At 41.8% G+C, this 25150-nt stretch overlaps 1 protein-coding gene across 1 annotated transcript in view; it reads left to right on the top strand.

Moving 5' to 3' along the window:
- TENM4 (teneurin transmembrane protein 4) overlaps positions 1-25150 on the top strand; it is a 514686-nt gene that overhangs the window by 344905 nt on the left and 144631 nt on the right. Inside the window, 4 exon segments of the mRNA XM_036743921.1 lie at positions 596-857; positions 14299-14566; positions 18633-18776; positions 23152-23401. Coding sequence (XP_036599816.1) covers positions 596-857; positions 14299-14566; positions 18633-18776; positions 23152-23401 — 924 coding nt within the window.

The following is a 25150-nucleotide window of genomic DNA, read 5'->3' on the forward strand; positions in this document are numbered from 1 at the left end:
TCATTTGTTGAGGATGTTATTAAGGGAATTCCTGCTTTAACATGGACTGAACTAGATATCCTCTGATGGCCCTTCCAACACCAAGATTCTGTGATTCTGGCCTGACCAATTTAATGGATGGGTTCAGTTAAACACCTTGGGCTGCCTTCTCTTCAAGGGGCATTTGAGCGCAGCATTCAGGTGCCAACCTTATGAAATATTCTGTTGGGGAAGGGGGCCCGAGGAGGGAAGGAGACATTCACAAACACACTGACATTTCATAACCAGTTTCTTACATCTTCAAGGTTTACCCTCCAAGTGATGGCAATTATGTCACAAACACTCAGTAAGAACAGGAAACGTTGTCTGACTTGGCCTGACTTTGGGTCTGGTGGAATGAGTGTTTGACTGGGATGCAGGAGGATTGGTTTGATCCTATGGTTCTACCTCTCTGCCACATGCCCCAAATCACTTAAGCCACAGAACGCTCTGGGTTGTTACATGCATTGATAGATTCTCTAAATGCTAGCTAGGGGTAGTTTGAAGCAAAACTGCAATGCAGGATTGTTTCCCCCCATTAGGATTTGATCTGTAGCTCTCCCTTTCTTGTTTCCAGCTTTGATCTGGTGACAAATGGCGGGATCTCCATCATCCTGAGGTTTGAACGAGCACCTTTCATCACTCAAGAGCACACACTCTGGCTCCCGTGGGACCGCTTCTTCGTCATGGAGACCATCATCATGCGACATGAGGAGAATGAGATCCCGAGCTGTGACCTCAGCAACTTTGCCCGCCCCAACCCCATCGTCTCTCCTTCTCCTCTGACGGCCTTTGCAAGCTCTTGTGCAGAGAAAGGCCCTATTGTTCCTGAAATCCAGGTATGAAGCCAGAATATATGAGGTAGGGGAAGGGTGTTAGGGCTAGAGAGGCAAGGCGATTCAATTCAACAAATGTTTATTAAATGTTCATGGTGCTGTGCCAGATACTGAGGTTACATTTTTAAAAAAAAAGATTAAAAAGAGTGCGTGACCAACAGCTGGATGTAGGAATGGTGGGTAGCCATGACTTCTCCTCAGAAAATGTAAAGTAAGGAGTGATGAGGGCAAAGGGAAGGAGTTCTGAGTTAGACCCTAAAGTGATGAGGAGGTAGAGAACATTTTCAGTAGGGAACATAAGCAAGGCAACAGCTCCAGAGATGAGCCCTGAAGGAAGGTAAGGATTATGAAGGAAGAATTAAAATGAAGAATTAGGGAAATGCAAGAAGTGGAAGATGGCACTTCAAGGTCAGAGAACAATTAGTTGTAATCCAGATTGACTAGAATATGGAGTATGTGAAGGGAAATCGTATGAAATAAGGTTGGAGAAAGATGGTGGTGAGCCTTGAGTGAGTGCTAGGCTAAGGAAAGTATATTTTTAATCCTAAAAAACAGCCATTTTAATCCTAAATTTTAATCCTAAAATTTTAATCCAAATTTTAATCCTAAAAAATAGGGAGCATTGAAAGTTTTTGAGGAGGCGGGTGACTTGGTCAGGGCTTTGCTGAAGGACAGAAGGAAGAAAGGGAGGAAAGAAGGGAAAGAGGGAAGATAAAATTCAGTGACTACAGTGTGCCAAGCACTGGGGATATAAATGCAAGCAAAAAGAAAAATAGAACCTGCCTTCAAGGAGCTTATATTCTAACGGAAGAAGATAGCGCACCAAAGGGAGCAGGAGATGATGAAGGTACTGGCACAGGCACATAGATTTGAAGTCCAGAAGCCAGGAGCAAGGCCTCTTTTTCCTTTTTTTTTTTCTAAATATAGTAGGTCAGGGGTTAGACATGTGGGAAAGATGAGGAGACCGTGCCATATGATGAGGATTGCAAGCACCATTGATCAAACTGGGTGTAGCAACCATGTTGCTAGCAGCGACTGTGGCTGTGTAAAACCAACAACAACCAGCACACAGAAGGCCGTTAGCACAGGTTCTTTTGATCTGCTTTACTAAGGAAAGCAACTTTAAGTGGTTAACAATCTCACTTTAATCGCACATACATATATAACTCACTTAGTTCAGGAGGAAAAGCCAGCAACCTGAACTTCGGAAAAAATACAAATAGAAATTACAAAAAGACAATATAAACAGACCAAATACAAATCAACATCTGGGTTAGCAAAGCCAGGGGGCTCTTAACAACGACTTGCCCAGAGTCACATGCCACTCTTCCAATGAGTGAGAGCCCCAAACAAAACATCTGGGTTTCTTCAGAACCGGGGTGGGGGGTGCCTCTTAACAACAACTACCCAGAGTCTCCACACAGACACTTTTCCAATGAGTGAGCGCCCCAAGGGAAAGCGCCAACCTCTGAATTTATATATTCTGTTCAGGGTCAAAGGGCATCATAACATGCTACTCAAACCCACGTGACTTAAAATTGCCACAAACATGATTCAAACCCATGTGGCCTAAAAGCCTCTGGTGTCACAAACATGTCACTCAAAGCCATGCAAACCAGGCTTTCCCTTGAGGCAAGGAGATCATCAAAGACTCCTGATCCAATCAAAGAAACTGAAGGTCATACTCTTCAAGTGCACTTGATTAAATAAGTACTGAAAGAGAAAACAGTAAAAGAAGGTCCCACCTTAATTACTGATACACTGGGTGAGTTATAGCATCAGATTTAATTATAACACTGGTGTGGAGGCCTGTGGTATAGATTTCCAGATTTAGACTATAAAACGGTACCTCACTCTGTACCTGATGATCATAGTATCATATATAGTTATGTTATAGAGGAGGGACAACTTCAGAGATTATCTACTCCAATCCCTCCTTTTCATAGACTCATTGAATGGGAGATCTGGAAGAGACCTAGAACCTAGAATATTAGAACACAGAATAATAGCAATGGAAAGGAGTTGAACACATAACATATTTAGACAGAAAACATACAATATTAGAGCTAGAAGGGGTTATATAATTATAAATCATATATTTAAAGCTGGAAGGGACCTTAAAGGTCCTTTAATTTACAAGTGAGGAATCTGAGACCTACCTAGAGAGGTTATCCCAAGGCTACACAAAAGGTCTTAGAGATTATCTACTGCTGTCTTCATTTTCATAGGACCCAAGTTGCCATCTACACTAACCATCATATTTTCAATTTGTTTTGGCCACAATAGGGATCATCCACCCTGGCCTGCTTTTCCTCCCAGGAAATTGACCCACAGAATCCAAGTGTTTTAGGGTTAGAGGGAGCCTCAGCAACCCTCTCATCCAATATATACCCAAAAGGAATCCCCTCTCTGACATACTCTTCTTCTTGAAGACCTCTAAGGAAAGGGAACTCCACACTTCTCCAATAGCCTGTTCCAGTTAGGTACATTTCTAATTATTATGAAGCTTTTCCTTAAATCAAGTCTAAATTTGTTTCTTTGTAATTTCTGCCTGTATCTTCTAGTTCTGCCCTCAGGAAACAAACGGAACATGGGTAATCCTTCCTTCACACAGTAGCCTTTCACATAACTGCCATGTTTCCCCTGAGTCTTTTCTTCTCCAAGCCAAATATATCCCCTGCCCACCGTTCCTTCAACTGGTCCTTGTATGGCATGTACTCCAGACCCTTCATCATCCTGGCTGCTCTCCTTTGCATGCCCTCCAGCTTATCACAGTGGCATCCAAAGCTGAACAAGGCTGCCTGAACAAAGCAGAGCACAGATGGGCCTTCTTATCCCTGACACATACCACCCAATGCAGCCCAAGATCACATCAGCTTTTTGGCACACAACATTACTAACTCATATTGAGTTTTCAATCCACTTTTTTAAAAAAATGATCTTCTGGTACCCCTAGAGTTCACATGACATCTACCTGGGTCAACTTACCCTTTGCTTTAATGATTCTCCCGCATCAAAGAATCACAGAATATTAGAATTTAAAGGACCCTGAGAATATAAAGTGTCAGAGCTGGAACATCAAGGGGCAGCTAGGTGGCATAGTATATAGAGCATTGAGCCTGGAATCAGGAAGATCTGAGTTCAAATGGCCTAAGATACTTTCTGTGTGATCCTGGGCAAGTCACTTAAACTGCTTTGCCTCAGTTTCCTCATCTGTAAAATGAGCTGGAAAGGGGAATGGCAAACCACTCTAGCATCTTTGCCAAGAAAACTCCAAATGGGGTTTTTCTGAAATGACTGAACAAAATCGATAAGTATATATACATGGTCACAAAATGTCCCTTGAGACTGAAAAGTAGCCGTGCATAGAATATCGACTTGGACTCAGATAGTCCTTGGTTCAAATCTCATCTCAGAAAGTGTGGCCTTAGGCAAGTCATTTAACCTTTTTAGTTTCAGTTTCCTCATCTGCAAACTATATAGAGCCTTTAGTAAGCTCTTACTGTAAGATAGGCACTGTGCTAAGCACTGGGGAGACAAATACAAGCATACAAGGCCCTCGAGGAGCTTACATTCTAATGAGGGAAGACAACACATGTGGGAGACTAAAAAGAAGGGAAGGGGGAGGATGGAGATGAAAGATTAGGATGGCAGTTTAGCAGGTGAGGAGAAAGAGGAGGAGCAGTATTTTCTGAAAAGTACAGGCATGAGTGAGGTGAAGCCCGGCTAGGATCTTTCCTAAAAATGGGATCCCAGAGAGGGAGTCACCAGTGAGGCGAAGTCCCAGCATGGAGATTTCTGGACTTGCTGATCTCTGAGATTCTTTCTAGCTCTGACTCTATAGCTTCATAATCCTCCAATCCCAAAGAGCCTAGTACTACTCTGGGCTCACAGGAAGCACTGAGCAGCTGATATGAGCTACTGCCATAGGATGCTCTATCCGAGTCTTCCAAGTGCAACCTGAGAAAATAGAGCCTGATGCCGGCAATAGCTCCCAAGGGAGTGTTGTATAAGGACAGAATTCGCAATTCTGTTTGAGTAGTGACCTTAAGTACTGGAAGAAAGGCAGAAGTGAGGGTGAAGGGCATCTGCGTTGGAACCAATGGGTGGAAATTACAGACAGGCACATTGTAGGTGAGTTTAAAGATTTGAGCTTTTTGGAAATAGAATAGAGGAGAAGGAAATAGGTATTTATATACTGTCTGCTATGTGCCACACGCTATGCTAAACACTTTACAAATATTATTTCATTTGTGTCTAAGATTTTAAAGAGGCCTATTTACTGAATGGGTATTATCTCACTCAAAGTGAGAACCTGAAAAGACTTTAGCCTGAAAGGGCCAGGGTCTCCCATTGCATCCTGGGCCATCTCCAGTCATCCTGATGACTATCTGGCCACTGGACCCAGAGAAAGTGAGGCTGGTGACCTTGAACAGCCCTCCCTCACTCAAATCAAAGTCAATTGCAAGTCACGTCATCATTTCCTTGATGCCATGGTCCTCTTCGAGAATGAAGGACAAACACAACAACCACAACAGTTATTTCATTTGACCTTCATAACAATCCTGAGAGATAGATGCTGTGATTATCCCCATTTCTTAGTTGAAGAAACTGAGGCAAACAGAGGTTAAGTGACTTGCCCAGGGTCTCACAGCTAGTAAGGGTCTGAGATCACACAACTAGCAAGTATCACATTTGAACTCAAATCTTCATGACTCCAGGTCCACATTCCATCCACTGGGCCACTAGCTGCTTCTTGTTATGTAGTTACATCCCCCTCTGGCATATTGTGTCTCAAAAAGGGGAGAAATGGGATGGTGAGAACTCAATTCAATTTAACAAGCATTTGTTAAGCACCTACTATGTGTGCCAAAGATTGTGCTAGACGCTGAGGATACAGAGGCGGAATTGAAAACAATCCCTGCCATTCAAAAGCTTATATCCTGCCGAAAGGAAGCAATAATGAAAACAGATCAGTAAATACCCAGTGATTTGGCAGAGGAGTGCCAGCAGTTAGGGAAATCTGTAAAGGTCTCCTGTGAGGAAGGGCACTTGAGCCGAGCTGAGCCTCAAACCAAGCCAGGGACTCTAAAAGGTGGCGCCGAAGCAAGAGAGCGTCCAGGCATGGAGGGCAAGGTAGAAGCCGCCTAGGCAGAGTTACAAAGGGAGGAGGATGTCATTTGTGGGGAAACAGCTAGTAAGCCGGTTTGGCTGGAACGTAGAATGCATTATGCATTAGGGAGAGTAACAAATGAGGAGGAAGAGTGTGAACCATGTCATACAAGAGCTACTCAGAGGAATTGGGGATGTTTCACCTTTAAAAGAAAAGACTTGGAGAAAGACATGATCACTGTCTTCAAATATTTGAAGCATTTGTCACATGGAAAGCATAGGCTTATTCTGCTTGGCACCAGCGGGCAGAATCCGAGCCAAGGCTGTTCTCAGCTCAGCAGGAGGAGGGAGCTCCTCGGGTTCAGAATCATCCAAAAATGAAACAGGCTGCCTCGGAGAATAGTGACTTCCCTGTTACTGGAGGTCCCAGGATTCTGAGGAGGAAGGGATCTTAGAAACTGTCCAGTCCAACCCACTCCTTTTTTAAGAGCAGGAAGCTAAGGCTGGAAGAGATGGAACTTAAAAAAAAGTTAAAAATAAATGAAAATAGAAATTTTTTAAAAAGAGATGTGACTTCCCTGAGATGATGCAGGCAGTCAGTTGCAGAATAAATTACAGTAAATAGGGCTTCAAACCCAAGTGCCCGACTCCAAATCAGGGCCCTTTTCACTATACTTTGTTACTTCTCAAGTAGAAATTGGCTAGGCGATGTAGAAAGGATTTCTATACCTGCCTCAGGTTGGGGTTTGATAGAATGCCTTTGGAGGTTCTGTGATTTGAGGACTTCTCCCTGACCCCACCCTGAGCGTTCCCAAGGCTTCAGAAAAGGAAGAGGATCTCTTCCTCAAAGGAAGGCTGGGAACCCCTTTCCTCAATAAACTCAAGACGTAGCACCAGTGCCCAGCAGAGGAGGAAGGGAATATCTTCCATGAGGAAATATTATGATATAAAGTTTCTCCTAGTCTATGAAGAAAAGGTCTGGGGGTTTCAGTGGACTACAAGCTCAGTACAAGTCAAAGGTGTGCCATCATAGCCCAAAAGAACTAATTCACCACCTTAAGCTGTGTTAAGAGAAGCACACAAAGGGAGGTGAATTTACTACTGTCCATGGCTCTACTCAGACCACACCTGGAGTATTATGTTCAATTCTGGGATCCACATTTTAGGAAGAATATAGATTAACTGTGGAGATATGTTTAATGTGATTGTGTATGTATGGACTACATCAGATTGCTTGCCACCTTGGTGAGGGGGGAAGAGAGGGAGGGAAGGAGAAAAAAATTTGGAACTCAAAATCTTATAAAAGTGAATGTGGAAAAAAGTAAAATGATGAGGTGCTTAAAATGGAAAAAAGAATATTGATTAACTAATGCAGGTCCAGAGGAGGGGAACTAGGATGCCATGGGGCTTTGGGGACCATGCAAGGGTGTACTGGTAAATATTTAACAACCAGCTCTCCAAGGGGAGGGGGAATATACTCACAACGCTTTTTAGTTTAATCTTCATTATTAACATTTTCTCCCATCACTTTCTTAAGTCTAGACAATCAATAAAACAATAAATCAAGGCCTGATGTAAAGCATCGGTAAACCCTCATAAAGAAAATGTTATAGTTGGCTCTCGGAAGCCAGTAGGAGCTGGCTTCAGCGTATCCCTGGGACCATGCTGTTACGTAAGGAGCTGGAGATACTGGTCCTCAGCCCATAAGGGGAAGATGATGATGCTCTTCAGGTATTTGAAGGACTTACATGGAAAAAGAATCAGACTCCTTCTGTTTGACACTAGAGGGAAGAGTTGGGAGCCATGGGCAGGAGTTATGCAAAGGCTTTAGACTGGGACTTGATGTAATTAAAAAAGAACTTCCCCAAATTAGAACTCTCCGAAAGTAGAGTCACCTGCCTAGGGAAGCAACAGATACTCTACCATTAGAGGCTGCACGACCACTTGTTGGGTTGGAGATGGAGATGGGAGGCTTGGGTCCAGGTTGGTCTCAGCAGTCTCTGAGGTCCCTCAAGGGACAGCGCGATGTCGTGGGCAGAACTCTGGACATGATATCAAGGAGACCTAGTTTAAATCTTGCCTGAGACTTTCACAACTCACGTGACCATGGACAGAGCTCCGTCTATACAGTGGAACTAAGAATAGCTCTAACATCCACTTCTCAGGACTGTTACAAAGTTAAAACGATATAATGTATACAAAGTGATTTACAAATTTTAAAGCTCTGTGCTGATGTTAGTTGTTATTATCCTGGCTCTGATATTCTATCATTATGGAAATTTTGTGATTCTCTCTCTTGTTCTTCATCTGAAAATTGCATGAGAAGTAGGAACTTCCTTGGCCCAAGTACGTAACTTTGAAAGGAAATCATTGAAGATTCCATTTAATTCAGTTCAGTAAACATGTGCTAAGCACAAAGTTCTGTGCTGGGCGCTGGGGGAGGCAAAGAGTTTAGTTAAGACATTCCCTGCCTTCTGAAGGATACATGGGAATTGGCCAGAAATCAAAATCCCTTCATGCAGCAAACCTCACACTTGTTGAAGTTCCTCTTAGAGCGGTGCTGTCCCCAATCCTGACTCTGATGGCAGGCACAGCGACCTGGGAGATGTGGAGAGCGGAGGAGCAGGAGCCTAATGAGAAAGCTCACAGGCGTGCTCCTCTAACCTGCCGAATCAACCCCCCAACAACATGCATGTTAATGGATTGCCCGAGTTCACAGAGTGTTGCCTTTATACATTTATGTGTGTCTATTTTATGCCCCACTAAGCAAACACATTTCTCTGTATGTGCCATGTCGCATTGATCCAGATGACAGCAGCCAAGAGCAGAATGGAGCCATTTTGAAATCCATGGAGCTCCCCCCAGGTTCCAAGCTCCCTCCCATTTAGAGCATTCAGCACGTATCTCCTTCTAGTCTGTACTAGCAGGCTGACCTTTCTTAGGAGATAGAAGTCAATAGAGACAGATCATGCCAGGGAGCGGTAATTTGTTACCCAGGCCCAAATCTACTATTGCCAAGAGTGTTCAAACAGTCGTTACAGCAGCCTGTCTTTTCCCAGTGGTTGGGACTTTCAGCTACATTAGGTTAAAAGAGCGCATCGTCCTCCCCTACTGCTGCACCCCCTACAAAGCTAGGCAGCTGGTGGCTGCCTGAACCCCGTTCTTAGCCCTGCTTGTTGCTAGGCTCATAAAATATATTAAAATAAATTCTAGAGTTTTCCCAGTCCTATCATTTCTCACCCTTTGTAAGCGCCGAGAGATATAAATTGAAAAGGGTACATTAGAGAAAGTAAATATTTATGAGAGCAATGGGATGAGGCTCTCACACGGTGATTCACCCAGCTGTCGAACCTCGGGCTGCTTGGAAGAGCTGGCACTTGGAAGGATCGCTTTGACTTAAGTCCATTCATTGATTCGAAAAATCTTTATTAAGCACCTACTATATATGAAGCCCAGTTTGGGGATCCCGAGCAGAGACATCATGTTGTTTCAGTTGTACCTGACTCATTGTGACCCTATTTGGGGTTTTCTTGGCAAAGATGCTGGAGTGATTTGCTATTTCCTTCTCCAGTTCACTTTACAGATGAGGAAACTGTCTATTGACATCCAACTTGTCTTTTTAAGGCTTGGCTCAAACCCTCACTGCTCTGTGGCATCTTACCTGATCCCCCTAGCTGGATGTGATGTTTTCCCCTATCTAATCTCAAAGACGCTCATAATTTTTTTTTCATCCACGTTCACACATCCACCCCGCCCCTGAAATTTATCCGCACGCTCCTTGAGGGTCCATAGACACTAGATCAAGAGTCTAGGATCCCGATCTCATCTAGGCCAAACACTTCATTTTACAGAGGGGGACACCAAGTCCTAGAGAGATGAAGTGACCCATTTGACTGGAACACAGAGTAACATAAGAAAAAGCTGGGAAATTCTAGTGGCACCAGGTCGTGGAGGTCCCTGAACATCGATGATCAGGCCAGGACCATGGAATGCCTAGGATGCGAATGAGAGACGTTTTACTTCTGCCCTGTTGGCTCTACGAATGTACAGCTGTCATGGTCGTACTTGAAATCGCTGAGCTTAAACCCAGGTGAAAGCTCCCTGAGAGGAGGAACTGGTTTGGGAGTTACCTGTCTTTCATGCCTAGCACAGCACCCAACTCATGGTAGTTGTTTAATAAATGGAATTGAATGGAGGTGCGATTCTAATGCAGTCTGCATTGGCCCTACCGTGATTTAGCATTCCCTCCTTAAAACTGAGCTCAGAGCAGCAAGCTGCCAAAAGTTCAGTTACTTACATTGTGCTGGCAGCCTCGCATTAAATTAAAATTTCCATCTTGGAAGAACCAATGGAAATCTTTTTTTTAAGGTCTCAACATCCGTTGTATTTATTTTTACTAGTGTCTAGTTCAGAAAACACATTGTAGCACACAGCTAGAATGCTGTGGAATTTGGTCACGGTATTCCTGTTAATTAGTTTCAGAGCTCAGGACTTTCAGAGCACAGGACTCTGTGCTGTCACCTTGGCATCCTGGGCTGGATCAGCTGGTAGATTGTCCACGTGGAAGGCCTTGCCCTTTCTCATTGCTTCTAGGGGCAGTGTTCAGGGAGTCCTCTTAGGACAGAGATCCGGACGTACTTGGCTAACGTCTCATACTCTGGTAACTCTGACTTTACACAGAATCAGACTTTAGAGAACAACTAGTTCAGTCTCTTCATTTTACAAGTAAAGAAACCAAAATTTGGAAGTTAAATTGATAGGCTCAGGATCACTGCACAAATAAGTGTCAGACTCACAACTTGAACCCGAGCGTCCTGATATCCAAATCCATTGTTCTTTTAGTAGACCAGTCAGGTAACTTCTCCAGACCTCCGTTTCCTCATCTGTGAAATGAGAGTATTGGAATAAATGACTTCCAGGGTCACTCCCAGCTCTAGATCTGATCCCTTGTAATTTCCTGTGAAACACAAACTGACTCAAGTGCCTGACTCATGGAGGGGCTGGGGAGGGGCAATGCTGCGTTAATAGATGACTGCATTAACCCCGGAGAAGTTGCTTATTGCCTCAGTGCGGTGGGCAGCCGAGCAATGTTCAAGAGAACAGGATGGGGGAAATGATTAGCTTCTAAGGTCTTCCTAAATTCGATTTTCAGTGTGGGGCTATAATGGTATTTTTTAAGTTAAATGCCAGCCCAATCTGTGCACATTTATCCTAAGGCATTAGGCTAAAGCATTGAGCTTGGAGTCAAAACACCTGGGGTTGAAATTTCTGTTCATTTACTACTACTACTACTACTACTTACTATTATTATTACTACTACTACTTCTAAATACTATTACTACTACTTACTACTACTATTACTATTACTACTACTACTTACTACTAAGTATTATTACTAGTACTACTACTTACTATTACTACTGCTACTACTTACTACTACTATTACTATTACTACTACTACTTACTGCTAAATATTATTACTAGTACTACTACTTACTATTACTTACTACTACTATTATTACTACTACTTACTATTACTACTACTGCTACTTACAACTATTACTATTACTACTACTACTTACTACTAAATATTATTAGTAGTACTACTATTCACTATTACTACTACTACTTACTACTAAATATTATTACTAGTACTACTACTTACTATTACTACTACTACTTACTACTAAATATTATTACTAGTACTACTACTTAGTATTACTACTACTACTACTTACTACTACTATTACTACTACTACTTACTGCTAAATATTACTACTAGTACTACTACTTACTATTACTTACTACTACTATTATTACTACTACTTACTATTACTACTACTGCTACTTACAACTATTACTATTACTACTACTACTTACTACTAAATATTATTACTAGTACTACTACTTAGTATTACTACTACTACTACTTACTACTACTATTACTATTACTACTACTACTTACTACTAAATATTATTACTAGTACTACTACTTAGTATTACTACTACTACTACTTACTACTACTATTACTATTACTACTTACTACTAAATATTATTACTAGTACTACTACTTAGTATTACTACTACTACTACTTACTACTACTATTACTATTACTACTTACTACTAAATATTATTACTAGTACTACTATTTACTATTACTACTACTGCTACTTACAACTATTACTATTACTACTACTTACTACTAAATATTATTAGTAGTACTACTATTTACTGTTACTACTACGACTTACTACTACTATTACTACTACTACTTACTACTAAATATTATTACTAGTACTACTACTTACTATTACTACTACTACTTACTACTAAATATTATTACTAGTACTACTACTTACTATTACTACTACTACTACTTACCACTACTATTACTATTACTACTACTTACTACTAAATATTATTAGTAGGACTACTATTTACTATTACTACTACTACTTACTACTAAATATTATTACTAGTACTACTACTTAGTACTACTATTACTATTACTACTTACTACTAAGTATTATTACTAGAACTACTACTTACTATTACTTACTACTACTATTATTACTACTACTTACTATTACTACTACTATTATTACTACTACTTACTACTAAATATTATTACTAGTACTACTACTTACTATTACTACTACTACTACTTACTGCTAAATATTACTAGTACTAATACTTACTATTACTACTACTACTACTACTTACTACTGAATATTACTAGTACTACTACTTACTATTACTACTACTACTTACTACTAAATATTATTACTAGTACTACTACTTACTATTACTACTACTACTACTTCCTGCTCACTACTAACTACCGTTACTACTTCTACTACTACTGCTACCACTACCACTAAATAGTAAACTCCTTGAGAGCAGGGACTGTCCTTCGCCTCTTTTTCTATCTCCAGCACTTGGCAAAGTGCCTGGCAGACAGTAGGCGCTTAATAAATGCTTACTGAATTAAATTATAATAATAAGTACAACCGTTATAACAGCTAGCATGTATATGGTGCTTTAAGGTTTGCCAAGTGTTTCATGTCTATTAGATCACTTGAGTCTCAAAATAAACCTGGGAGATAGGGGCTATTGTTACTTCCTCTTTACAGATGAGAATACTGAGTCTGAGAGCTTCAGTGCCTCTTCTAGGATCATACAGCCAATAAATTCCTAAGGCAGGATCTGAACTCAGGCCTTCCTGACTCCAAGTGTAGCTCTCTATCCACTGTGCCACCAAGCTGCCTCTAGTTGGGTTACTCTAGGCAAGTCACTAAACTTCTCTGAGCCTCGGTCTCCTCATCTGTAAATGGGGGAGTTGGACTTGATGACCACTAGGGTCCTGAGATCTATTGGCTAGGTGATGACCGAGGCCTCTTCCTTGTTTCTCTGGGCTTCCCTGCTAGCAGTCAGAGTGATTGGAGGAAGTGAGACGACATCCAAGCCGAATAACCAGCAGCGTGGGGTCCCCTTAGAGTTCATGTTCTTGACTGGCGTGGTTTGCCAGAGAGACGCTGTCTATAAACTGACGGAGCCCAAGGGTAGCAGGTCGGCCGCTGATTCTAAATGGTTTGTTACCCTGAATCCTGGTTCTATTTTACATGAATGGTATGACAAATTCTGTAGCATGTTGGCTGTGCACTGTGTTAAGCTCTGAGGATACAGTCTCTGCCTGCCCTCTAAGAGCTTATGTTCTACTGAAATAGTATCGAGCTGGGCTTCAGTTACTTCATCTGTGTTTTTTTGGTTTTTTTTAGAGGGGGGAAGGCAGGGCAATTGGGGTTAAGTGACTTGCCCAAGGTCACACAGCTAGTAAGTGTCTGAGGCCGGGTTTGAACTCAGGTCCTCCTGACTCCAGGGCCGGTGCTCAACTCACTGTGCCGCATAGCTGCCCCCCCAGTTACTTCGTCTGTAAAGTGGAGACAATGGTGCTCTGCCTGCGGCTTCTTGCAGCTGGAACGTCACTGATTCTACAATAATACCTGTTTCTGGTTGGACACTTCAGGGCAGTTGGGTTTCACATTCTCTTCCAAGGATTTTTTGTTTACTAGAGAAGCCAGAAACTGTTCTTGTAACCTTACCGCCTTAAGAGCATAAGGCCATAAGGCTTAGTGGTTGGTGCAGGGAACCAAGAATCGGAAGATGTGAGTTCTCCTGGGTCATGAGGAGCGTGGGATTGAGAGGTGGGAGAAGATCCAACCACTTCATTTGATAGACCAGGTCCCTATCCATGCTGAGCTTCCATGATCTCCTCTCTTATACTTCTCCCCCTTCTCCTCTTTTAATACGTCTTCCGCCTCGTTCTCCAGGCTCTGCAGGAAGAGATCAGCATCTCGGGCTGCAGCATGAAGTTAAGCTACCTGAGCAGCCGGACACCCGGCTACAAGTCCGTCCTGAAGATCAGCCTCACCCACCCCACCATCCCCTTCAATCTCATGAAGGTCCATCTAATGGTAGCTGTGGAAGGGCGCCTCTTCAGGAAGTGGTTCGCCGCTGCCCCGGACCTTTCCTACTATTTCATCTGGGACAAGACCGACGTCTACAACCAGAAGGTGTTTGGCCTCTCGGAAGCCTTTGGTAAGCTGCCTGGTGTTCTTAGATTCGAGGGCATGTAACAGACTGTCTCCTGCCCTTCCTTCTTTGCTTCCCCTTCCTCTTTCTACCACTCCAGTACTCACCTCACTTGGGCAAGTCACTTCTATTTGATTCTCAGTTTCTTCATCAGTCAAATAGGGGTAAATAAAAAACTCACAGGTAATGTACTAGGTGTCAAAGCAATTGTTTGGACTAGGATGGGGTGGGGAACCTGTGGCCTCCAGGCCGCATGTGGCCCTTTAGGTATGGCCCTTTGACTGAATCCAGACTTCACAGAACAAATTCTCTTAATAGAAGGCTTTGTTCTATAAAACTTGGACTTAGTCAAAAGGCCCACTCAAGGACCTAGAAGGCCTCATGTGGCCTCGAGGCCACAGGTTCCCCACCCCTGGCCTAGGATGATCTCTTAGGTCTCTTCCAACTCTAACACCCTATGACCCTATGATTTTAAGAGTCTTTTATTCATACATTATGATTTTACATTATTTTTCACATTTTTATGTTAAAAATCTCAGTTTTACTACGTAGCAAGAGAGAATTGATCAACAAACATTCATTAAGCATCCATTTTGTGATTGGCACTCTTCTAAGTGCTAGGGATTCAAAGAAAGGTAAAAGACAGTCCCTGGTTTCAAGGAGCTCACAGACTGATGTCAGGCAATTTTACTTTAGGCAGTATAGTGTAATGGAAAAAGTAGGTCAAGTCAATAAGCATTTATTAAGCACTTGCTAGGTACCTAGAACTGGGAGTATAAATACAAGCAGAAAGAAAGACACCCCCTGCCCTCAAGGATCTTGCATTCTAGTGGGGGAAGTAACACATAAAAAGGAGCTGAAAGTGAGAGAGGGATGAAAGTACTTGTCATGGGGACTGGTAGAGAAAGTCCAGGAGACTCAGGAGTGCAGCCCAGAGAGGAATAAAGACACAGCTGGCCTGCCTGTCCTCCTTAAAACAGAGGTTCCGGGAGGGACCAGCCAGTCAGAGGGAGGGGATACAAGGGTGGTGAGAAATGGAGTGGAGTGGAAGTTCCAGGGTGAAGAGGTTTCTGTGTCATGGGAGAGAAAGTCCTGAGGAGACAAGTCAGGAATGCGGCCTGGAGAGGGATGAAAGAGCATTGTGACCAGAAGTTCTGGCCTCCCTTCCTGGATCTATCAACACAACCTCTTTGAGTAACAGCTGCCTCATTTGGAAAATGGGAATTATAAATACCAGTACTACAAAACTTTTAGATCCATGGTGGGGTAGTCAACAAGCATTTATTAAGCACTTATGGTATTCCAGGCACTACACTAAGTGCTGAGGATAAAAATAAAGTACGGTCCCTGCCCTTAAGGAACATATATTCCAATAGGAGAGACAACATGCAAATAGCTTTGTACATACAATTTATATGTATAGTATAAATGGAAGGTTTATATATACATATATATATATATAGTATAATTGAAAGGCACCCTCAGAGAGAACCAAGGATTAAACGTCAGACTATATGTGAGAATCACTACTAACCATAAAGCTCTGTTTCAATACACCATCTGCTGTTATTATTATTAATTATTATTAGTATTATAATTATCATCATTGAATCTTGGAGCTAGAAGGAGACTTCAGGTCTCCTAGATAAACCCTATGAGTAATCTAACTTAAAGCTGAATACATTCTTCAGAGATCTGTGATTTCATCCGTTTGGATTGCGCCACTGACAGTACCAATTACAACCCTTTCATACCTTAATATGAACTTTTAGAATTGTCTGTTGCTGAAAAATTCATAACCTGATGGCCAGCCTTCTGGTGGTGAAGCTCTTTGAATGTCGCGAGACTTGGCCTTTGGATGCCAGATGCGTAGTCTGTCATCAGACCCATACTGAATTCTTTCCAGCCAGACTGGACCTGGCAGAGCTCTTAGTCCACTTGCTTAGAATTTGGGAGTTTTAGTCCACCTCTCAAGCATGATGAAACCCTGAAGGAAGAGGACTTACTTTAATTTAAGAAAAATTACATGGAGGATAGGAAGGAGAAGAAGCAAGAGAGAGAGAAAGAAGGAAGGGAGGGAGGGAGGGAGAAGGAGGGAGAGGTTATTTTGTGTGGTTCTGGGTACGACAGTTTAAGAAGGACATCAGTCACCTAGAGAAAGCATCCAAAGGAGAGCAACCAGACCAGGGCCTTGAGACCATGCCATAGGAGGGTTTGCTGAAGGAACTGGAGATGTAGATAGATAGATACATGCATACATACATACGTACATCCAGCATTTATTAAGTGCTTTTGTCTGGCATTGTGCTAAATGCTAAGGATACAATCAAATCAGCAGGGCCTGTCCTCAAAGGGCTTACATTCTAATGGGGGAACATAGCACATAAAGGGGCATTGGAAAAGGGGGAAAAGGAGGGTACCCTGGAAGATACATGGTGAAGAGAGTGCAGGATGTGACCGTGGTGTGAAGGCCTGATTCCCAACAAGATATGGCAAAAATCTCACCAGGCAGCTGGGTGGTGCAGTGCAGTTGGAGTCAGGAAGATGGGAGTTTGAAATCTGTCTCAGATATTCCTTAGTTGTGTGCACCTTGGCGAGTCACTTAACTACTCCGAGCCTCATCTGTTAAATGGAGATGACGATCGCACCCGCCTCACAAGGTTGACGTAAGGATCCAAGGAGTTAACCTTTGTTAAGTGCTTTACAAACCTTAAAGAGCTAGACAAACGTTAGCTGTTGTTGTTATAATCATTATTATTATTATTATCATATTTTCATGGACCTATGAGCTCATCCATGTAGAGACTCCTTCCATTGCTCCAAACCATAACCCACGTCTGCCTTCTTGTCCTGTGAGCTTTGTATCCGCATCTTTCTATTTATAGGAGCATAAATTCATAGTTGCAAGGGACTTGAGAAGTCTTAATGTTCAACACCCTACCCATTTTACAGATGAGGGAACTGAGGCCCAGAAAAGTTAAGGGAGTTGCCCAGGGTCACATTTCTAGTGAGTGTCTTGGGCAGGATTCACACCAGGCCTCTCTGACTGTGTTTCCAGAACTCCATCCACTGTCCCATGTGCTGCTGGCTTTCCTCTGCTTCTTGTAGTGTAACATCAGGCCAGCACTGGCCCGCCTCCTTTCCTGGTTGTTCCAAAAAGATATAGCAGAGAATAATATTAGTTCATATTTTATATTATCTAGCACCCCACCTAGGTAGCTGGGTAGCACAGTGGATAGAGTACTGGACCTGGATTCAGAAAGACATGAAGTCACATCCAATCTCAGACACTTACTAGCCGTATAACCCTGGGCAAGTCACTTAATTTCTATTTGCCTCAGTTTCCTCAACTGTAAAATGGAATAATAATGGCACCCACCTCTCAAGATTGTTGTGAGGATCAAATGAGATAATATTTGTAGAGCTTAGCACAGTGCCTGGCACATAGTAGGCAGTATATCACTACCACCATCGCCACCGCCACCGCCACCATCACCACCACCACCACCGCCATCATCATTATCATCATCATCATCATCATCATATCACCATTTCAACTCTGTTATAACACCCCCTTAAGTTAAGTGATACAAATATCATCTTCATCTTGCACTCAAAGAAACTGAAGCTTAGCTAGGTTATGTGACTTTCTCACACTTGTGTAACTATTCAGTGGCAGAGATAGGTGTCCCACAGGAGACCACAAGGACTCTAGGGTCAAGACACTTTCCATCATATCATGTTAACACTATGTTAAAATGACACATTAATAACCTTGGTATTTAAATAGCATTCATTCCTTCCCCATAATGAGATAGACCTCAGAGGACATCTAGCCCAACCTCCTCATTTTACAAATGAGGAAACTGAGGACCAGAGAGCTTGTGACATGGTCAATGCCGTACAGCTAATAAGTATCAGACGTGGGATTGAACCTGGGTATCCTGACTGCAGAGCTCTCGATATAATAAACCTCCTTGCACTCAGGATGCCAAATATGCATTTTTAAAGGGAAGGATGCTGTTTCATCATTCATCTGTATTCTGTTTCTGTTTGTTCATCCCTTCCTTAGTTTCTGTTGGGTATGAATATGAATCCTGCCCGGACTTGATCTTATGGGAGAAGAGGACGGCAGTACTGCAGGGCTATGAGATTGATGCCTCCAAACTGGGAGGCTGGACCTTGGACAAGCATCACGCCCTCAACATCCAGAGTGGTGAGTGACTGAGCAGAAGGCCACGTGGCCAGGGCTACAGGGGCCAGCACTTGGTCCTGGGCTCTGTAAATCACCCAGTCTCCACTTGGGAAGGAGGCTGCTATTGGCAAATAATTTATTGCAACGTACATTTCCATACTGAGCTCCGTGTGTGCAGATTTAAATGAGGAAAAACAATCTATTGGACATACTAAAGATTGGTGTATCAGATTTTTTTTGGTGGTGGTGGTGGTGGTGGTAGTAGTGGTTGCTTAAGAACAAGAGATAGATATAGGCTAGGGCTGTAGTCAGTATGCATATATAGCATTTCCCTTTGCTCTCTGCTAGGCCCCAGGTTGCTCCTACCACATTTGTTTCCAGCCCTAACAATGAAATGAGATTATGTTTGTAGAAGCACTTAGCACAGTCCATGACACATAGTAGGCTCTATATAAATGCTTTTGATTTCCTTCCCTTCCCTCTCAAACATTCTATCATCTGATATTTTATGTTCTATGTCCCTTTCCATTTCTAATAAAAGCTTTTCTATGAAAAGCTCAGAGTCAACCAAGCAGCAATCTTACGTTTTGGGAAAAAGGGGAGATTTTCTTATAGCCCTTCTTATTCATTCATGAAATAAAAGCCTGTCACAGAACAAGAAAAATTACCCTAGGAATGGTTATTCGTTCTGAAAATCCTTATTTAGCACCTACTATGGATAGGGCCCTGGGCTCAGCACCTAAGATCGTACGTTCATTTTTGTTTTTATTTTTAGAGATTGTTGGTAACTTTATTTCCCCCCCTTAATAATGTGTTATTTTTTCCAATTACATGTAAAGATAGTTTTCAACATTCACTTTTAGAAATAAGATTTATATTTCCAAATTTTTCTCCCTCTCTCCCTCCCCAAAACGGCAAGCAATCTGATATAGGCTATACAGGTACAGTCATATTAAAAATATTACTACATTAGTTATGTTGTGAAAGAAGAATCCTAACAAAAGGGGAAAACCACAAGAAAGAAAAAGAGGTGAAAATAGTATGCTTTGATCTGCATTCAGGCTCCGTAGCTCTCTCTCTGGGTGAGGATAGCATTTTCCTTCACAAGTCTTTTGGTCTTAGGTCATCGTATTGCTGAGAAGAGCTAAGTCTATCATAGTTGGTCATCACACAATGTTGCTTTCACAGTGTACAATGTTCTTCTGGTTCTGCTCACTTCACTCAGCATCAGTTCATGTAAGGCTTTCCAGGTTTTTCTGAAATCCGCCTGCTCATCATTTCTTATAGCACAGTAGTATTCCATTACATTCATATACCACAACTTGTTCAGCCATTCCCCGGTTGGTAGGCATCCCCTCAATTTCCAATTCTTTGCCACCCCCAAAAGAGCCGCTATAAATATTTTTGTACATGTGGGTCCTTTTCCCTTTTTATGATCTCTTTGGGATATAGACCTAGTAGCTGGATCAAAGGGTATGAACATTTTTATAGCCCTTCGGGCATAGTTCCAAATTGCTCTCCAGAATGGTTGGATCAGTTCACAACTCCACCAACGTGTTAGTGTTCCAATTTTCCCCACATCTTCTCCATGTATGTTCATTTTTAAAAACACAATAGATGCCTGTGTAAAATAAAATCAGAGGAGGAAATTGGTCACCCAGAGTTGGCTGTTCATGAGAGGAGAATGGAAGTAAGCTCACTGATGGCAGGGGTGATTTTTTGTCTTGTCATTGTCTCTCTAGTTCCTCAAACAGTGCAGAAATAGAAGATACAATAAATTATTGTTGGCTTGGCTTTGATGTCAGATTATCGAGGGCGTTGCCATGTTCTAAAGACACTGAAAATCTAACAAAGATCGCTAGATATGTAAGATGTTTTTTAGATTAAAACAGTCACATTAAGAAGAATGAGACATAAATTCACTCACAAAAAAAAATCCCAATATGTAGAAATGTATCTTTTTTGTCCATACACATTAAAGAAAAGGTGAGGTTTGTTATCAGTATAATAACAATCTCGTTGTTCCAGATAGGGCTTTGTAGAGCCTTTGGGTTTATAGAAACACGATGGTTCTTTTAGTCCAAGTTTCCACCCTAGGCAAGAATCCTAGCTTCTGCATCACTGACAGGTGGCCTTCCAGGCATCTAATTTAGACCCTTGTCTATAAGCTGAGGAAAGGATACATATCCAACACAGATGGTTGTCAATCCAATTTTTTAAGCTCTCTACAGATGGTGCTTTTATAACCTCCCTAGGAAACCTGTTTCTGTATCTCACCCTCCCTGGCATTATCTCTTGCTGAAATTTAAGTGAACTTCTTCCATTCTTTTTTTAAAAATGGAAAAGTACTGGTCACTATTCCCTCAGCATTTCGATGCCTTTTCATCCTCTTGGATTCTTGTCCTTGTATTTTCTCAAATCTCCCATAGAGTATAGACCTAGGATGCTAGAACCATTCCTTTGGGTCTTTGAACATTATGCAGGTACCACTGGCACACTAGAGTTATCTCTTTGTTATCCTTCATCTTTGGCCAACCTCCTTTTCCAGTCCTAAATGCCAGTGGATGCCATAATTGTGATTTCACACCACATCTTGCTTATTGGTCATTTTTAGTCATGTGCTCCTCACATTTGTGCGCATCTTACTATTGCCTTTTGGTTCAGCTGAAAAGTTGATCCTTGTTTCACAGCTATGTAGCATCACTGCGAGAATATCGGTATTGGAAATATGGGCTTTTGCAGCAATAAGAAGATGTTTAATGTTATTGAAATTTCTACTGAATTTTGAAATTGAAATTTTGACATTTCTATTGAAATTGAAATTTTTATCAAGTTCAAAACAGTAGGCTCTTCTCTTCCTCTTCAATTCTGAGCCTACCTAATTGGTCTTCAACAGTACCCTCCAGGATATGTATATTAACTCAGTGAACTTCCCACCAAACTGTACTTTGTGATCTTGGTGAAAGGCATTCATTAGCTACTTGGTTCTTCTTGGATGGATTGCTCGAACAAACTCTTTTTGTGCCTCTAGATCTCACTGAGGAGGTCCTGGATCATTCTGGTACTTGATACTATCAGCACCATGGCATTTCTCCCTATCCCTTTTAAAATATGAAACTTTGAAAAAATAGACTGTACAGCACTAAAACCCAGTCAATTATGAACATTTTCCCATTGTGTCTTAGTGTAATTTTGGTTTGGGTTTTGGGTTGTTTTGGGGGGGAGGCAATTGAGGTTGGTGACTTGCCCAGGGTCACACAGCTAGTAAGCGTCTGAGGTCAGATTTGTACTCAGGTCCTCCTGGCCCCAGGGCTGGTGCTGGTTACAGGGGTACCACCTAGCTGCCTCTGTAATTTTTAAAAGTATGTCATCTTGCTTTTTGGCCTATCCAGTTGATCCTGTAAATTTGGCTGTCAGAAAACATTTATGAAAGGCCTATTCACATTTATAATTCATATTATATTCATATAATTCATATTACGAAGGGTGCCAGGCACTGTACTAAGTTCTGGAAGAAAGGCAAAAAAACTGTGCCTGCCCTCAGGGAGCTCATAGTCTAATGTTCACTGTCTTGAATTTACTCTCTATGAGAATTCCAAAATTTATTTACTCTGGAAGTCTCTCTCAAATAAATCATAGAAGAATTTTTCTGTTTGTGCATAGAAATTTCTGATATATGCCATCATCATCACCACCACTACCTAAAGAACCCTGTTTTGTAACAGAAAAACAATTCAACAAAACCAGAGAAAGAGCAAAGTAGATAGAAGCAAGGATAACTGTGAGTGGGGGCTGGATGGGCTGAGGATCTTGACCAATAGTTAGCGAGCATCGTCCTGAATGGAACTAAACTGGAATGAATTAGGAAAACAAAGAGGAATCAGGAATTAAGGAAGCAAAGAGGATCAGAGAGGAAATAGCATTTGTTGACTAAATCTCTGCTTCCATTTGTCCATTTATCAGAAAGATGTAAGATTTCATCACTTTCTCAGATGAATTTTTAAGTTAACTTTTAAAGGTTTTTTTTTTAAATTGGCAAATTACATTGACAAATTGGCATGGCTAGAGCCATTATCTGTTTCTAAAATTTTATGTTTAATAGAAACCAAATAGACAGCTTAGTTTAGTAGAAAAATCCCTGGATTTTTGTAATAAAAGGGCTTGGATTCAGATCCCAAATCTGTTGTTCATTACCTGTGTTACCTCAGGCCAAGTATTCCTCTTCTCTGGGGCTTTGTAGAATTAGAGAGTCAGATTAGATCATCTATAAGGTCCCTTCCAGCTCTAAATCTCAGGATAGGAGACTTCACTGTACTAAATAATGGAGTGTCTGTGACTTATCTTTAGGAGAGAAAATACACTTCTTCATCCCAACTTACTTTTTTCTTTGTCCCAGGTATATTACATAAAGGAAATGGAGAAAACCAGTTTGTATCCCAGCAGCCGCCTGTCATTGGGAGCATCATGGGTAATGGACGGAGGCGAAGCATTTCCTGTCCCAGCTGTAATGGCCTTGCTGATGGCAACAAGCTTCTGGCTCCGGTGGCCCTCGCTTGCGGCTCAGATGGGAGCCTCTACGTCGGTGACTTCAACTACATTCGGAGGATCTTCCCCTCTGGCAATGTCACCAACATCCTGGAGTTAAGGTAGTCACTCGCTGGCCATAACTTTCCCTTGTAATGTTTTCCCTGTTCTGCTAGGGCCCAGTAGAATTAGCCACTCGTAAAGGCATGAGTGAGGCAGTCTGGGATGGGGCCTCTATGGTCCAAATATTCCACTACACAGGTGGGGCAAATGAGGCTGAGTACTACCCAAGCTGAGAGTTCCCTCCTTAAGGCAATTTCCCAACCCTACCAATCAGCCTTTGGAACACAAGAAGTATCCTTTCAGGTCAAGGCAAGGCAGAAGTCTTTTTTTTTAATCCTTTTATGTTCAATCAGAGATTCAGTAAGAAGAGCTGTTTTGCAGAGGGTGAAAAGAAGGGGGTTATGGAAGGTATGGAGATGTTCAAATGTTGGTGCCAATTGACTTCAGTCCCAAAAGAGCAAATTATAGATCACTTTCCTCCTCATCTATTCATTCATTCATCCATTTGTATTTAAGGAGCATTCCTCATATATTCATCCATTCATCCATGTGTATTCAAGGAACATTTACTTAAGTACCTACTCTGTGCCAGGCACTGCCAGATGCTGAGAAGACAATGACAAGGGGGTTTGTTTAAGTACCAGATTATGATCTAGGCCCTCACCAAAAAAAGTTAAGTACCTGAGCACCTCCCAGATGCTCTTAAACTCTCCAACATTCAACATGATTCAGTAAACATTTATGAAGTGATGGCTGTTTTCATAGGACCATACTTGTTACTAGGGGAGATACATGATTTAAGATAGATCCCTGCCTTCATGAAGCTTATGGTCGAATTAGGGGAAGCAAGTATGTGAATGTGGTAAATTTATGAACAAAAAAACAGGCACTTCCTCAACATTAAATTCAATTCAGCAAACATGTATTGAGTATCTACCGTGTCTAGAGCCTATTGTAGATACTAAGGGAAGCAAACAGTATTTAACTAATACATAGTTCCTGCCCTCATGAAGCTATATGATGTAGTAAGGGCATCATGACCCCCCCTAGATTTGGAGTCAGAAGCCTGGGATCAGGATTCCAGCTCTGCAACTTACCCGCTGTGTAACCCTGAATAAATAATTTCATCTCTAGAAATTATATATATATATATATATATATATGTGTGTGTGTGTGTGTGTGTGTGTGTGTGCGTGTGTGCGTGTGTGTATGTGTGTGTGTGTATGTGTGCGTGTGTGTGTGTGTGTGTATATCATATGTACATATATATGCATGTGTGTATATATGTTTGTGTATATATACATATATCTATATATATGTGTGTACATGTATGTGTGTGTATATATATTTCTATGAAATGAAGATAGCCTGGTGTAGTAGACAGTATATAGTGGGTCAGCCCTGGAGAAAAGAAAACCCGGATTCAAGTCCTGCTCCTGACACATGTAGGTTATGTGACCACAGACAAACGACCCCATTTGTAAGTGCCGGGACAAATCTACAAGAATCATTACTAATGAGGTGCTATTGCCTCAGTGGAGGGAGTTCTCCACATTGATAGAATCCCAGATCTGGCTCCCTACCTGCAAATGAAGAGGTTGTACAAAATGTTCCTTTCTAACACTAAATCCTATGACCTAAGGAATTTCTTTTTCACTGGGCAGCTAGATAGCACAGTGAGCCTAGAGTCAAGAAGATCTGAGTTCAAATACAGCCTTAGATACTATTAGCCATGTGACCCTGGGAAAGTCGCTTTACCTCTTTTCCTCAGTTTCCTCAACTGTAAAATGGAGAGAATGATAGCACCT

Source organism: Trichosurus vulpecula, chromosome 2 (genome assembly GCF_011100635.1).
Source record: "Trichosurus vulpecula isolate mTriVul1 chromosome 2, mTriVul1.pri, whole genome shotgun sequence".
Taxonomy (NCBI): Eukaryota; Metazoa; Chordata; class Mammalia; order Diprotodontia; family Phalangeridae; genus Trichosurus; species Trichosurus vulpecula.